The 17,384-nt window shown below is 47.0% G+C and overlaps 1 protein-coding gene across 1 annotated transcript in view; it reads left to right on the plus strand.

Moving 5' to 3' along the window:
* Positions 1-7,918: 7,918 nt before the first annotated feature.
* The window catches only part of EHBP1 (EH domain binding protein 1), an 85,829-nt gene continuing 76,363 nt past the window's right edge, over positions 7,919-17,384 (plus strand). The window contains 2 exon segments of the mRNA XM_078596573.1: positions 7,919-8,030; positions 13,262-13,635. Coding sequence (XP_078452699.1) covers positions 13,532-13,635 — 104 coding nt within the window. The 5' untranslated portion in view covers positions 7,919-8,030; positions 13,262-13,531.

Raw genomic sequence — 17,384 nt, forward strand, 5'->3', positions numbered from 1 at the left:
TAAATTCTAACTTAGCAATCTTTGAAATACGTAATCAACCAGGCTATGCGTTAATTGTGTGTTGACCGACCCTCTGTGTTGTATTACATTACATTTCGATATTTTGCTAGGTTATTTAATTTTAGTGTGTCCTTCTCCTGATTTTCAGGCTTGCTTGCCGTGCCATCGCACTTGCAGCACCACGTTTTGTTGTCCACTCATTGATATGCTAATTTTTTCTCTAACCCCCCTCCCTCTCTCTGCCTCCGCCCCCCCTCTGTCTATTTAAGGCCACCCCACAGAGACGACCACCCCTCTCTGTTACCTGTGTTGCTCTCGCTATGTATCTTGGTGATATCTGTCTGCTAATATGTCTGTCTATAGTTTTCTGGTTAGATTTTATGTCGCTATTTCATTATACCTGATGATGATTGCTTGTGTTGCAATCGAAACGTCGTATTCTATTATTTAATTTAATTTATTATTTTATCTTTAGACGTGACTTAACCGAAAGAAACAAATAATAATAATTGTAACAATGTGCTGTGGTGGGGTTTGGTTTAGTTTGCGTGACTTCGTTGCAGCAATTGTTCTGGCTGGGCAGCATCAGCTCAGGGAAACTGAAATAACACTCCAGAACTAAATGTAGTCTTTAAAAACAAAACCCGTTTGCACGTGTATTAATTACGGAATTTTCCAGAAACCAAACTCGGATCTGGCAGCAACGGTACATGCAGTAGAGAGGCTTTTGAAAGCGAAGTGTCAGTGTTTCCACTAAAGTGTTTCGGGCTTTTGGCCAAAAACCTCGAGTATTTGTGAAACGTAGGGGCTGATCGGTGTCACAGTGTTCCGCACATTGCGTTATGAACCCAGAAACCCAAGTTCGATTACAGGCCGAGGCAGACGGTTAGCAGTGATATTTGAACCGACCCTATCCCCCTCCTCTCATAAACCCGCACTGACCGGTGTGGGGAAGTATGGTCAAACAACGCCCTTGACAGACACAATAGTGAATTAACAAATGGCTATAAAATAAAAACATTACATGATTTTATTAAATCTAAAAATCCCCACATTGTGAAACAAGACGATGTATTTTTGTTTCGAAACTTTTTCCCCAGTTGGGTGGAAAACACCAAAACAACAACAACAGCACGAAACTCGTTCATCTTAAGAAAACAACACCAAAAACCCCTCTCTGAAAACTACCTGATGCTAAATTTCCCCGAATTCACTTTCAGCAGCTGAAAGTGAAACCTCTGATATGGAGGCAAAACCTCTGATCTGGGGGAGAAACCTCTGATCTGGAGGTGAACCCTCTGATCTGGGGGAGAAACCTCTGATCTGGAGGTGAACTCTCTGATCTGGGGATGAAACCTCTGATTTGGAGGTTAACCCTCTGATCTGGGGGAGAAACCTCTGATTTGGAGGTGAACTCTCTGATCTGGGGGTGAAACCTCTGATTTGGAGGTGAACCCTCTGATCTAGAGGTTAAACCTCTGATCTGGACCCTCCAGCCCAAGCGGCTTCCACAACCCCCACAACCCCCGCAAACCCAGTGTCCACACGCGCGTTCTTAGTGAGCCAGCCAGCCAGCCAATCGCCGCTGCCCGTAGCGGTCATGTGAGCGTGCTGCTCGGAAGCGGGAAGCGAAACCTGGCACGGATTTGTGACTCTCTGACCACTGGCGCCGCAACCACCAAAACTGCCGCCCTCCCCCATCTCCCCATACCCTCCTGCACAATGAAAACTCAACAACACATGCATCAATAACGTTGCCTTCATCGTCCACGAGCCCAGATCAGATAGGGTGACATAGCCTTAGTGGTACCAATTTACTTGGGAATTATGTGATAAACATTGCAAACATATGATTTGACTCTCATGAGCCAAATTAATAAACGGGTGCTACTAACGATGGAACCTTCGATGGAACCAAGTTCGGATCTGGTTCATGGATTATAAAAGGAAAAAATATAATCGGTAACGTTTCGGGCAGTGACCCGACTTCAGAGCGCAACTAAACTGTCCAAAACGTAACTTTTGTTTACGTTTCCGAAAAGTTTGTGTTGCGTGATTATTTAATTCTCGATGAGTTTTGTTTTTATCTTTATAAACGGAAGACCGAATTCAATTTAATTCCATTTTTTTTGCTATTTCTTTACATCACTGTTTTGTTTTTCTCCAAAAAAATGCTTGTGTCATGCACTGCACTATGAAGCTGGTAGCCTGAGTTCAATTCCCAGTAACGGCTAGCATCAGTAGCGATCGATATCTGACGCGGTCCGGGGACTCGATCTTCCACCCATCCGCACTAAGCATCGTGGTGACGTTTGGCGAGACAACCACGTCATAGGGGAGGCCTTCATCCAGCAGTGGATTTACAATGGATTGTGCCTTTGTTTATCATTTATTCGGATTCCAATTCAGCTAAGAGGATGATAATAAAGCAGACAACATGTGACACGGCGAGATCATTGCAGAAAATGACACAGCAGTTATGTATGTATGTTTAACTTCTTTCGCACCGTACGTAGCCAACCGTACTAATCGGAGGTGCGGTGGGAAGAACAACAAACTAAACACAAAAAGGAACATTTCCAGAGTTATGTTTCTGTTGGTTCACTGTTTGGGCAAACAAAACAGAGTTACAGAAAAGCCTCTGTTTAAAGCGGTGGGCAGAGATGTTCAAACTAATAAATATGTGCCACGTGTGTCGTAAATTATTAAAGTTTGAAATATTTCTCAACAGCGGCAGAGCGTGGTTGGCATGGACCGGGAATGCAATGGGGCCACGTGTCCAATTCCCTGCCCCCTCTGCGTAGCGTGAACCCCCAAGGCCCCTTCTGACCCCCGGCCCCTCCCGCCCGTGGGTGCCGCCGCAGTTGCACCGCCTGCGCACTCGATGGATTTTTATTTTAATATTTGTTTTCTGACTTCCATTCGGCTCGTGGCTTCAGGAAAACAAGGGCAGTGTTTGTCTCGCTTTGTTTTTGGGCGAGGAAAAGTAATGAACGGGACACGCACCCCCCCCCCCAGCAACGCGCAGGAAGGGACACGAGGGGGAAGCCCTCCCAGGCAACCCCCGTTCGCAGCGCGGATTAAAGGGAAACTCAACCCCGGTGAGGTTCTGAATGGGAAACTTCGCAGTGGCTCACTCCTCACCTCGCCCCACCCTCCCTCGCCACCCCCATCGGTGGGATTAACAAAACACAAAATCAAAACCCTGGCTTTGCCAACGTGGGTTTCCCCATGCGTGTCGCCCCACGGGAGTGTTCGCTACCCCCGGCTTGTCTGCGGACAGGGACACGGTTGACGCCGCCTCTCTCGGTTCAAAGGGAGCTGCTGTGGCGTCACGGTTATGTATGTACTGTATGTTGAACTTCTTTCGCACCGTACGTAGCCGACCGTGCCGATCAGAGGTGCGGGGGAAGGTCAGCGGCGCACTGGACTTGCAATCCGGGGATGGGTCGCCGCTTCGATTTCCCGGCGCGGCAGTTGAAACAATTGGATATTTATTTGGTCGATCAAGCGGCAGAGCGCGTGTGGTGAGGTACAAAGTTGTGGGTCTCTCCCACACCGCTTCCAAGATATCTGGCCTGCATGGAAGAGTAGGCCAAAAAAATGCCTCTTGAAAGATGCCCTCGTTAGCGCTCCCTCTATCGGAGGCCTTTCCACCAGCAGTGGCCTGAGCCAGCAATTTGCAGGGCTGCACCTTATTTAAAAGTTACGTGATCAGTGCATGAAGATGGAATAGAAGCCTCACCTCTGTAAGTGCCCTGTCACTCTTGCATCGTTTCACATACTGACTCTTCCACACATCGTGGGCATGGAGAGCTGGTGGTAGCGCAGTGGTTAGGGTGCCGCTCTGTGGACTCAGCGAGCTGAGTTTGAAACCTGGCCTTGGTTAAAATCAGTGGTCAAGAGGGAATATATGAACAAGTCCTGCCCCCCCCTACCCCCATCGTCATCAACCCGCATTGACCAGCGTGGTGAAGTAAGGTCAAATAATCTCTAGAACAACAGCTAGAGGAGATCTTCGCCCAGCAGCGAATTGACAAATGACTGTAAATTATTTATAATATTTATAATACACAACTCGCATGGTTTTCAAAGCATTTCAATCTTACGCTCTATTAAACACGTGTGTGTGTGTGACTCTCGCCTTGAATTATCTTGCTGCGAGTGGCACTTCGGAGCGCATGGCGTGGAGTTTTGTGCACGGCTATATTGATTTATTTACGCATTCCGACCAGGACGAGGAAGCGAGCGGCGTTTTGAAGGCCACCCGAGCCCCGTTACGAAAGGAAACGCCGCTCCATCTCCTCCTCCTCCTCCCCACCCACACCCCGTGCCTCGTGCCCCACAGCTCTACTCTGAACCCATCGGAAATGTGTCATCGTCGTTCGTGAGATTCCAGAGGGCACGCACCGTGCGCACGTGGCACGGGCCAGCGAGCACGGGCGGGTTTTGTGCGATCGACAGGGAACTGTTGAAGCCTACGCTGCAAGTAATAATGACGATAACCATTTACATTCGTAAGGCGCATTTAATCTGTAGATCCCCATGCACGCCGTGCATGGGAAGCAGGAAACGAACACAGCCTGCAGGGTAAACGGCCAGAACTAGCGGGGGGTAAATGCTAATTTAAGGAGGTGAGTTTTCAGGACAGACTTCAACAGCTCTAACGACACATTGTCTCATTGCCAAAGGCAAAAAGCGTTGTTCTATAGTCCGTTAGCTGCACTGCCAAGAACAGAGCCTTGACCTCAGAGTCCTTAGAAGAAGGCCATCCGAACATCTCAGGAACCTCGTTGGAGAGTGAACAAAGGATCAGTTGTTGTGAATGTTGCGCCGCTAACCCATCAATTGCCTCGTAGGTCAGCAGCACGACCGTATAATCCACTCGATGCTTGACTGGCAGCCAGTGCAGGAGACACGAGAGCGCGTAACGACTCCAGTAGCCGCATCCTGAACGAGCTGGAGTCTAACCCAGCGTGGCGCTGCAAGTGCGGGGCTCGTGTGGTGTGGGGTAGGCCACGCTCTACCTCGCTGAGCACCGTCAGCCAATTGCCTTTGCTGTAGTGGGTGGATGAAGGTGACGTCTCGAACGAAGTGGTTTGGTTGAGACTCGCTCTGTTCGAACGCAGTTCACCCCAGGAGTGTGAGTCCAGTTAGAAGCCGCACCTCCCGCAGCAGCTGCACATTGATGCACATCGCAACCTGCGCCTTACATCGCGTCTATTCGATCGTAAACATTCTAATGCGTTTAGAATCGTTACATACCTCCTCGCTCTGTTGCGCAATACTCCTTCAGGGCAACTGCTGCACTCTCCTCCTCTGCGATATCGATGCCACGGATCTTTCCTTTTGTAAAATAGCCGCGACGCTGGTTAAACGGACCATCCGTGTCACGACAAAATACATTGTGCTTGAGTTGTGCGCTTTTTGGCGTCATCTGGTCCAACACCATGTGAGACTAGGCTCTAAAGAAAGCTGTCTCGGGAGTGGACCAATCAATTTCAAGGACAGTGCATACATTATCAGAGTTGTGTTTTTTGTTTGCATTTCGACTGCAGGTATTGTGGTCAATGCAAACATGACTCCTTGTAAAAAAAGGTGTCAGTTTTGTTGCCAGATAAAAGGGTAAAAAACCAATGATCATATTACATTTAAACTAAACCACTGTTCACTCCAACCCGATTGAGCAGTTCTTCTTCTTAACCTGGGGTGGACGCTGCACCCCCTGGGGGTGCGAGATGTCCTTTCTAGGGGTGTGAGACATGGGCAGGTTTTTTTTTAATTTAGAAAGTAAATAATCGAAACACAAATGAAGTACGGGCACGCGAGAACAACCACTTTGTTTCATATGTTTATTAACATTGTACATTTTTAAACGATCGAAAACCAAAGGGGTGCAAGGCTGCAGTAGATGTCACGGACCACTGCTATTGAGACTAAACATCCCCTTTGCGACTCGGACCGCAGTTCGTTTACACAGAGTACAACGTCGCGTATCCGACCGTCAGATGGAGTCGACCCCATCAACCAACGAATGTCCCGCACCCAGCGCAGTGTTTGTGCGCGCGGTGTCCATCGCCATTCGGTGGAGATTTTCCCGTGTCCGACCCTTCTCACTCATTCGACTGCGAGCACTGTACACAAGTCCCCCAGTGAATCGGATATGAGACGCTGTACTGTAATGTAGAGGGTTGTCCAGATGTCTTGTGACCCCCCCCCCCCACCAATTTAATTCTCTGAAACGTGATATATTTTGGGAGTAAGGTTTATTTAAAACAGAAATGAATATGCAAATGAGAAAATTTATATGTTAGGGGCCAATTAATTTGGGGACACGAGACACCTGGACCACCCTGTATATTAAATGCAATATAGAATACTCGATGCAGAATATAATGCAGTGTAATGCAATAGAATATACCCAATGGGTGGGGGTAATCAGCACCATCGCCCCTGGCAACTGGAGTGCAGGTTTGATGTGGATTGGAATGTACGCTCCACTCGTATGAACGCAGGTGGAATCCAGGTCAGGTTTTTATGAATGCAAAGGCTTTACTTGGATCAGATCTGGCCCAGTGTTATATTATTTCAGGCATTGCCTGGGCTGGGCTTTATGAATCGGGTGTGGTCCATGGATTATTGTAACAAAAAATAAATATCTCAGCCGGATATGTGAGCCCAGGTGTAGTCCGGAGGAGGTTTCAAGATGTGAACCAGGCTGGGATTTATGTGTGCAGCAGTAATTCCAGCGGGATTTGATGTACCCAGTTCGGATTTCATGCATCCAGACCAGATTGTATGGGTCAACGTTATTTCCAGAGTTCAGTCACAGTAATAAGGTGGCGTCTATAAATGACGTCACGCACCTGGGGGGGGGGGGGGGGTCAGACATTAGTGACGATGTGTGACGAGAGGGGGGGCGTTGAGAAATGTGATGTCACATCAAAATGCGCAACTTTAAATAAATATAGACAACACGTTCTACTTAATTAAATAGACTTTTTAAAATGTTTTCTCCTACAACATCAGAGTGCAGCGCACATTAAATACGCACTACAATGACAATAGTTTAAAACGATTTGAAGCATGTTTTATTTGGGGGGGCAGAGCTTTGTGACATCATTTGAGGGGGGGTTCTCACTTTTTGTGACGCCGTGTGACGAGGGGGGGGGGGTCAAAAATCGCCCCAAATCGCGTGACGTCATTTATGGACGGCCCCTAGTACTACTATCATCTATTAATCGGGGGAGCCTCAGCGAATCGTAAGATACCTCTTCAAGAGGATTCTGCTTTAAGATGTTGGGCCTGGTATCAAAGCTTAGAAAGACACCAGGGGGTTGGTAGAGTGAATTGAAACAGTTTATGGCAACATGCGGTTCAGACAGGTTTCAGTTGCGCTACAATCCGTAATGTGTGGGTTGTGCTGGTGTCAACCCCCTTTAATGCCCTCTGTGGAGTGTACCTGGTATATCGTTGCGTAAAAATAAAGATGTTGGGCCGATTTAATGTTAAGGAATGTGTTTGCGAGTCTCGGTGTACAGCTGGTGCTGCATCTACCCGGTCATCTGAGCCAGCCAACCCATGGCACCAGGGTCTGCCCCGAGACCTCCACGTGATAGCCTCAAAGTGCACCTGGCCTGGCACAGGCGCCGCGATGCCCAGGTGTGGTCGTGGTCTGCTAATACGTGAACACGCTAAGAATCTACACAACTCACAGCAGCTGATGAGTTTCATAAACCTCCAATGACTCCGCTTCGGGTCGTGCGAGTCCAGGCGAAATCCAGTCCGAGTTTTAATGGGTTGCGGCTGCGCTCCAGTCCGGGATTTGTCTATAATCCGTCCCGGGTTTAATGAGCGGCCCCGTGGGGGGGGGGGCGACGCGGAGGGCGTGGAGGAGGAGGAGGAGGCTCGGGCAGAGAAGCAGCAGCAGATACAGAAGCAGCGGCAGCAGCAGCGGCGGCAGCAGCAGCAGGAGGAGAAGCAGCAGCAGGAGCGAGACCGGGGGGACGAGGCTCTGCGATGGCCGCTCGGTGAGCAACACAGCCCTCGCTTTGTGTTCAAACACCAACATCACCATCACCACCAACACCACCACCATCACACACTACCACCACACACTACCACCACACACTACCACCACACACTACCACCACACACTACCACCACACACTACCACCACACACTACCACCACACACTACCACCACACACTACCACCACACACTACCACCACACACTACCACCACACACTACCACCACACACTACCACCACACACTACCACCACACACTACCACCACACACTACCACCACACACCACCATCACCACCAACATCACCAGCAGCAACACCAGCAGCAACACCACCAGCAACACCACCATCACCCCCATCACCACCATCATCACCATCACCACCAGCACCAGCACCATCACCAGCAACATCACCAGCACCATCACCACCAGCAACAACATCACCAGTGGTGTGAGTGCGTTGGCGAGGTGGGGCCTCTGGCTGCACACCACATCGCCCTTCCTTGTTACACACGTACGGTAGGTAGGTCTCGTGGTAACGGTGGTGATGTGGTAACTGTGGTGATGTATCCGCAGTGGTAACTGTGGTAACTGGTGATGTATCATCAGTGGTAACTGTGGTGATGTATCATCAGTGGTAACTGTGGTGATGTATCCACAGTGGTAACTGTGATAACTGGTGATGTATCATCAGTGGTAACTGTGGTGATGTATCCACAGTGGTAACTGTTGATGTATCATCAGTGGTAACCGTGGTGATGTATCCACAGTGGTAACTGTGGTAACTGTTGATGTATCATCAGTGGTAACTGTGGTGATGTATCCACAGTGGTAACTGTGATAACTGGTGATGTATCATCAGTGGTAACTGTGGTGATGTATCCACAGTGGTAACTGTGGTAACTGTGTTGATTTATCATCAGTGGTAACCGTGGTGATGTATCCAGTGGTAACTGTGGTGATGTATCATCAGTGGTAACTGGTATAGACGTGTACCTACCTATACCTATCGGTAACGACGTTACCATGTTTTAGCAGTGGATACATGGTACAGTAGTGGTGTTCCTAATGGTAACTGGCGTTTCCGCCTTGCGTAGCGTCACCGTGGCACATCTGTGAATGGTAACTTGGTAACTGGTTCATCACCACGGATGCACTTTCAAAGACGTCCCCGTTCTATATGCAGAATGTATCTGTTTAACCTGGTGCTGTACACGGTGGTTAACCCAGGCTGCTGCTGTTGTTGTACACGTGTGCCCCTGTGGTTGGGACCTGCTGTAGTATGTACTTCACTAATGTAGTATATGTACTACACACATACTACGTAGTGGCTAATTGGGATGATTTTACACGCGTGTCAATATCATGGTCGCAGTCGTGGTTCCACATATGGAGGAGTATGTGGCTGATATTGTGGCCTCCTTTTTTTATTCTTCTTGGTTCTTTCTTTCGGTAAAATAACGTAGAAGGGAAATAATAAAATAATAAAAATTAAACAATAAAATAAAATACTCACGACGTTTCGGCCACAACGCAAGCAGCCGTCCTCAGGTGAAGAACAGGTATTGTATGATCTCACACGTGTGTACTGTATGATCTCACACGTGTGTACTGTATGATCTCACACGCGTGTACTGTATGATCTCACACGCGTGTACTGTATGTTCTCACACGTGTGTACTGTATGATCTCACACGCGTGTACTGTATGATCTCACACGCGTGTACTGTATGTTCTCACACGTGTGTACTGTATGTTCTCACACGTGTGTACTGTATGATCTCTCACGCGTGTACTGTATGTTCTCACACGTGTGTACTGTATGTTTTCACACGTGTGTACTGTATGATCTCACACGCGTGCGAATTGTGGTTGTAATACAGCTTTAGAACGGTGGCTGATTGTGTTGTTTACAAATGTGTTGATACGGCCAATGTGTGTGTGTATTGTCTTGTGGTGTTCACTCCTATAGTATCATTGTTATGCGACTCGTGTAAGGAAACGTCCGGCATACCGGTAGGCGATTGTGTGTTTACAAATGTGTCGGTATAAAGACGGCTAACTGTGTTGGGTGTACAGACAAGTCGTCGCGATGATAGTGGTTGTGTTTGTGTGTGCTTATTACGTTCATCAGAATAGAGGATGATCGATGCTCACCCATGTATCACTCGCACTGATAAAGGGTACCATTGTAGGGGCGTTACTTCTGCAATGTATCGGTGGTTTGAGTGTGTGGTGTTTCTCGTTTATCACTGTGGCGGTATTTGTGTAATACAGTAGTGGACTTTGAGTGTGTGTCGGTATTCATAAGTATACTCCATGCTACAGCTGTGCGTGTTTACAATTGTGTTGTTGTTGTTGTTGTTATAAAGGCGATGTTGGTTCTAATCTCTCATTGTACCGACATTGACGACACTTGCTAACACGATGTTTGTCCCTGGGTAGTAAGTGTCATTTTTTAATTGCTTATGCCTAAAAAGTATTCCCCACAAACTTTGCTTTTGTGACCAGGACTTTACGTGAAGGAATGACACAAATGCACACCGCGTTTTCACATTGAAAATAGCTACATTTCAAAATATCACTGTCCTGGTCACAAAAGCAAAGTTTGTGGGGAATAATAGCCACTTTCTGTACTTTTGAGGCATACGCAATTAGGAACGAACACTTACTGCCCAGGAACAACATGTTTTATTGTTACACAGTTCAATCTACTGCACTCTGCTGCAGGGCTGTTTTTGTTCTATTTTGTTCATGGCAGTGGGCTGTGTGTTTACAAATGTGTTCTCACATTGCAGGAGACGAGAGGCACGCTACACATGCGTTGTAATTGTAGCAATACAAAGATACGGAATACGCGATAACTGAAGTTGTTTTTTATGGACTTTTATTAACCTAGCTATCAAGAGGAAAGTTCTACTCGGTATATATTCAATTCTAGAATCAGTATATGTTTTCAGTGCAGTGGAAACCTCGTTATTCCAAACAGATGTGTTCCATTACATTTGTTATTGTATATGTGTTGTAAATATAATAACCGGATCGGTTATTTTCAGGACTGTGATAACCGATCGGTTATCCTAATGGTTTACAGACAGCTGAACACACCATATTCTAAACAGTTGATGTGGAGTGCGGTTATGTAATGAGTATTGCCTCTACCACGGCATCAATAGTGAACTGAGGTTGTGGAAGCTGTTATTGGACGGCAGTGCTGGCACTTAATGAGCTCCATATGTGCCTTCCTTGATTTTCAAAGTGTCTATTGTGTGTGTGTACAGGGGGCAGGCAGGGACGTCGCATACTGCGCAACATTTCTAACGGCAGCGCAGTGTGTCCCAATGCAGTGTTGATGTAACTGTCTTGGGAAATGCGTCACACCGCTGGAATAAAGTGGCAGCTAAGGCAAGGATTTAAACCGCATCTGCTGTCATTACAAACTTAGCACGTCACCCGAGGTTGGTTGAGTTTCATCAAGTCATTACGGCGCACAGGAAGGGCACATTTTATTATTCCGCTGCCTGTCAATTAAAACAAACGAGGAATGAAGTAAGGCTAATTCACGGAGAGGAAAGCTCGATCACCCGTCTCAAACTCGGACGCACCGGTGACATGAAACCGAATGACTGTACGTGGCACGTTTACTGATGATGTAGTCGCGGCCCACTTTACCACAGGAGCTATTGCTTGGCCATCGGCATTGTGAAAAATTTAAATTTTAAAGAGATTTCAACATTTTCCTATTGGCACGTGCGCCCTGCTGCTTTGGTTCCTCCGTCGCCTCATCCACGGCGTGTTGTTGGGTGCTCCTTCGTCGAGGACGTTTTTGACCGGGTTAGACCGTGGCCCTCATTGCAAGTGTGGCTTGGTTAAACTAACATACTGGGTATATTGAGTCTTAAGCGCAAATCGTGTCCGTGTTTTAATCCTCAGCCCTGCGACGAACGTCCGAATGTGGCATCGGCTGGGTCCGCTTAGGGCTCTTTTTTTTATTGCCGTAATATACAGTGGTAATCACGTGGTGGCAGTCGGATGCGTAGATTGTCACGGCCAGTGGCTTGTGAACTTCACACGCAGGGCACGGGGACGGATGCCTTCAACCTTGAACGTCTCTCTGTGGGTCCCAAGTGCACCGCAGGCTGCTCGACGGATTTGTTGCGATTGATAAGTAAATTGACGGAATCGTCTTGTCGACTGAGAACAATGAGATGGGGGCAAAAGTGGTCGTCGCATTCATCCCAGAATCTCGTTCATCGAGGAGGATGGGGCTGCCTGCATGCTCCAGCGTGAGACTCATCTGGTTTAGAGGTAGGATTTGTGATGGCACGAGTCTTGAGTCTGCTTCTTAAGTTACCCGGCCATCCTTTTTTTACTCTCAAGAGATACATTTATTTGCTCGTCACCTGCGCGTCTGAACTCGACGATGGCGTTGCTAAGAATGGCAGGATGACTGTTGCTAATACAGCTGTACCAGTCTCGGTCAGGGTTTGGAACTGTGGTGGGATTTTTAACTACCTGTCATGGAACAGGTAATAAGACTACTTCGAGCTTGCATTACAAACTCATTTCAGATGCAGACAGTCGGTTACCTCTACAAACAAGTAGCTTGCACGAATAAAAACCCCATTTCACTCTTGTGAATAATTGACAGACGTACAGTGCTCAGCATGCCTACCTCTGGAGCGGGGGCATTTGTGTAGGCAATGTCATTACAGTGAAATGTTAACGAGCTCTTGGTGATTTAAAAAAAAATCATCCATATGGAAATGTGTGTTTTTTATGACAACTTCTCATTTTGTTTGGCACCGACTGCAAAACGTGTCCAGTTAATAGTCTAGCTTATCGTAGATTTGGTGAGTTGGGGAACTGTTGATGCTGCCTTTTGCAGACCTCTTGGGCCTTGAAGGCCACGTTCTTGAGTTTTTATTTGTTTTTGTTAACCACATCTGCAAAATTAAGGGCAGCCCTCTGCTATGCATCATAATAGTGGGTAGCTTCGGGCTGTTTCGTGGCTGCCGTGACCTTGCTGCAACGTGTTGTGTTGGCATAAGCTGCGAGTGTTTTGATCGCAGACAAACAAGGCCTGTGATTATGGTTTTTACTGACTGGAGGAGCAGCCAACTCACTTCCTGGAGCATATTTCAACTAATTTATTTATTTAAAGCTCGTGACGTGCAGTACATGTTGCGAATGAAAGTGAATAATTTTGCCTATGTTTATTATTCATATTTTGCAGGGGCTGACTTTCGCGAAGTGACGGCTGCGACCGGAGCCAGGCAAGCACCAGGCCTTAACCAAGCCATGTAGAGCGGGCGCCGGTCTACTGCCAAGTTCGCTACGAAGACTTGACTATGCGTGGGACACTGAAGCCATACGTTTAGAGCTGTACCTGTACAGTAACCGTGAATTTTTATGCAACATTTTTAATTTATTTATTACATTTTATGCAATTGGAGCGATTAGCCGTCAGACTTTGGAGCTCGTTACGACGTGGCACGGCTCAATCATGTCTTCGGTTTGGAAGCGACTGCAGCGAGTGGGAAAACGTGCCTCCAAGTTCCAGTTTGTGGCCTCCTACCAAGAGCTGATGGTGGAGTGTACCAAGAAATGGTGAGTACAAGTACTTGATTCAATAATAATCTTAAGCAATTTCTCAATCTCTCTTGCTGGGCGAAGGCTTCTTCCCCGTGCCATGTGTCGGCCGTGGGGTTTGTTTGTTTGTTTGCGTACTTCACACCGCAGAGGTCGGCGAGGGTTGGCGAAAGGGAGAGGAATGTGTCCTGCGCTGGTGCAGATGTCATTCGCCGCTGATGTTGGCCATGGTTGTAAATCGAACTTGGGTCACTGGGGTCAGAGCGTCATGTGCAAACCAGTGGCTCCATGGCTCAACCGACCAAGTACTTGATCAACAAATACAATTGCTAACTTGTGTATTATCATCTTTACGAATATTATATTGGTGTTTGTTGTAAGCGATAGCACTACGTTTAGAATGGCCCAGTTCCCATTGATGAGCCAATTTATATCCAGGTAAAAGGTTATGCACCATAGTCTGTAACTTAACGATCGAGCAGTGACATTATACTGCCTCTGAATATCAGTAGGGCAATTATGATTCACCCTCGCCTAGCTTTAATTGCTAACAGGCGTACCTGTGACACACAGTACATGCTAACATAATTTAGCTACAGTAATTGGAATATTGACTGCTTGTTACCATGCAGGAGTTGTAACCCCCTTTTATTGATGTGGATGCCAATTTGGGGAGGGAGGGGGTCCCATTGCTTAGTCCCCGGGCCCTCTCCGTAACCACGCTTCGTCACGGGGCCACACGAGCCACGAGAAGAGCATCGTTGGTGGTTGAATGTTCTCATTGTTGTTGTCGTCGCTGTCCGTTTATTTATTTATTTATATAAAATCCACGCTCTGAACGGTCAAGGGAAGAGCCGTGGAACGTTGGAGCGTATGAGCGTGGAACACATGCCGCTCGGTCTCCTGACTCCATGCCTGCTCACATGACCATTACCCTGTGCACGGAGCACGCCGCAGCTCGATGCGTTAAGCATCACTGTGCTGTCGCTCCGAGTGCTGGATTTAGGGACATTAAGGGGTCGTGTCGATGAATTTTAAGATAGAATTGCGCCGTGCAGTGAGGCTGCGCAACAACTTAAGACCTTTGCATGCATACATATCTTGGTTATGCTCGGGCAAATCAATCCGCAGAAGCTCCTTTTTGATTTGGTAGTCGTGTTGTTTGTGAAACGTGTTGCGCAGTTGAATATTGGAGAGTACAGTGCTTGCTGAAAAAAGTAAATAAAATGTAAACGGTGAAATTCTACCGACTGTAATTGCGCAGAGAGACTGAAGCAGATGGCGAGTGAGATGGAGAGAGACGGACAGAAATCCGGAGATGCAAAGAAGAGAGTTGGAGGCAGAGGCACAGGGAGACGCAGACTATGGAAGATAGAGGGAGAGACGGACAGAGGGAGATAATTGAAAGACAACGAGGTGGATGGACAGATATTTATCGGTTTATTGATGAAAAAAATAAAAGATTGAAATATTCTATTCTGCTTCAAATTCGGATATTCACAATACATGAGATATTAAATCAAAATATCTAAAGTTTTTTTTTAACATACTCGTGTTTTTATACATACAAAAAAACTGATTGGATGTACTCATAGTTCAAAAATAAGTGTACAGTGTGTTCCATTTTATTGATGCGAGCCGTCCGGTACACTCTGCTTGCACGTGTGTGCCACCGACGCACTGCAGGAATTGAGCTAAGGGTGACCTTAACGCGATACACATACTCCGCAGTTATATATATAACATGTGACGCAGATGCCAGCAACGATATTCAGGGAAGACTCTCACTGTCTCTTGCGCTGTCGCTGGTGTGAGCCGTCTGGCAGGAGAGAGAGCGAGAGAGAAAAAAAAGACGTCTGGCAGAGAGGAAAAAAACAGTTGCGCGCAGACTTGGCGCGCGTGCGCGTACCCAGCCTGGCTAATTTACATGTTAACGGTGTCCCTGCGTCCCGCCCCTCTCGTTCCCCAAGATTAGGCACCGCGCACTGAATTTCATTGCTCAGGCTTCTGGTAAATGAAAGCTCTCGTGCCACCGGCTTTCACGACGAAGGCCATGCGTGTTTTTAATTCGTGACTTGTTTAGCGTCTCGATCACTCTCTTGGGCGCGGGTTTTCCGTCGGACACGTCCTACGGATGCTATTCTTTTTCTCGGCTGGTCACGAGCCGCTTGGTGGCGGTTTCAATGGGGAATTCCGAAGCTCTCGCAGATATCGCATTTTGGGATTCACCCAGGATGCCAAACCCCAGCCAATGGCCTGCGCCGTTTGCTGGGGGTGGGATCGCTCCGCCGTGACGACTCTCTCGCAGCAGACAATTGGGATTATAAACGCACTGTAATGCTGGGGGCATTAACAGCGGAGCAGCGATAATGCTATATTTAAACGTGATTACGAATCCAGATGCTTGTGAGTCACTGTTGGCATCCGTATGTTAATGAAATGCTTTGTGGTAATTTTTGCATCGCAGAATCCTCCACGCACCCACGCAGTTGCACTGTTACCTTTTGCAGGAATACGAGATGGGGTTTTTGCCCCTCTTTACCCATTGGTAAAATCACCGTGACTCACAGTTAAAATCCTATTTGGTGATCAACTCGCTCCTGCATCCTGCATGGTCACTACAATTAGTCTTACTCTGTAGGAAGGCAGCAGTAATTGGCCTATGACTAAACTCATCCCTGTTCCGAGAAATGCAGAATATCCACCATTGGCTCAGGGCTATAAACATGCTCATTTCTGTGGGAACTCAATTTGGCTTCCAACTATATTTGGTCATCTACACAAAAATGTAAATGGTATTAAGTACTGTAATCTTATTTAATGCCCATATATATTCACTCACACGTTTGGTCCTTTGACATTTACACATACTACACGGTGAACTTAAAACGTAGGTTATTGCAGCCAACATGTCGATGTTGAATTTAGTGATGAAAACTCTGATGCCACCGGTGAAGCAGCATTATCGGTCAGAATTTGATCAATACATGGATACGTGTAAAACTACCACCACGTGGCCTAACCCGAAAACAAATATGGATCACTCCAAAATATTTTGAATGAATAGCATCAGTTTGAAGCTAACTGCTTCATCATTGATCACAAGCCACCGATCTCCGTTGCAATTGTCGAACCAGGTAAGGCGTCTGTGAGAAGAGACTGCCAGCATGTAACCTAGCCAGTGTGCGCTAAATGCTGCTGCTGCTGCAAATTGTCAAGGGTAACATTTTACGTTCACATTGGCTTGAGCACCAAAAAAGCCAGATTCCCTACAAAGTTGCACAGGATGAATGTTGTTTTTGACTCCACGTGGCCTTATATGAGTGCGTACGTGTACTGTACCGCACCAAAATCTTGGCTGCATTCGGAAAATGCTGGCCACGTTAAAAAGTTACAGTCGTAAATGTCACATTGCACAAACATTACTGTAATTCCCTGGACTAGTAATTCTGAAAATCTTGGCAACTTTTTTTGTTAATTTATCTCAGACGTAACGACAGTACACGTTGCGCGCTGTGTATGCAGTACTTTGCTTTATTGTGTTTGTGTCTTTGTGAGTGGCCTATAAGAGTGAGCAGCATGGTCCTGCAGTGCAACAAGAACTGGGATGGTGCAAAAGTCCATAATCGGGAAAGGCTTGGGCCATGAAGCAGACTGCACACAATGCACTGCTTCTTCAAGGGGTCGATGTGTGTCTGTAGAATCATTACACTCTGCTAGTGCGTACAAACACTGAGTATGTGAATTTTATACCCACGTTTATCTCG

The sequence above is a fragment of the Lampetra planeri genome, chromosome 7 (assembly GCF_965212315.1).
Source record: "Lampetra planeri chromosome 7, kcLamPlan1.2.h2, whole genome shotgun sequence".
Lineage (NCBI taxonomy): Eukaryota > Metazoa > Chordata > Hyperoartia > Petromyzontiformes > Petromyzontidae > Lampetra > Lampetra planeri.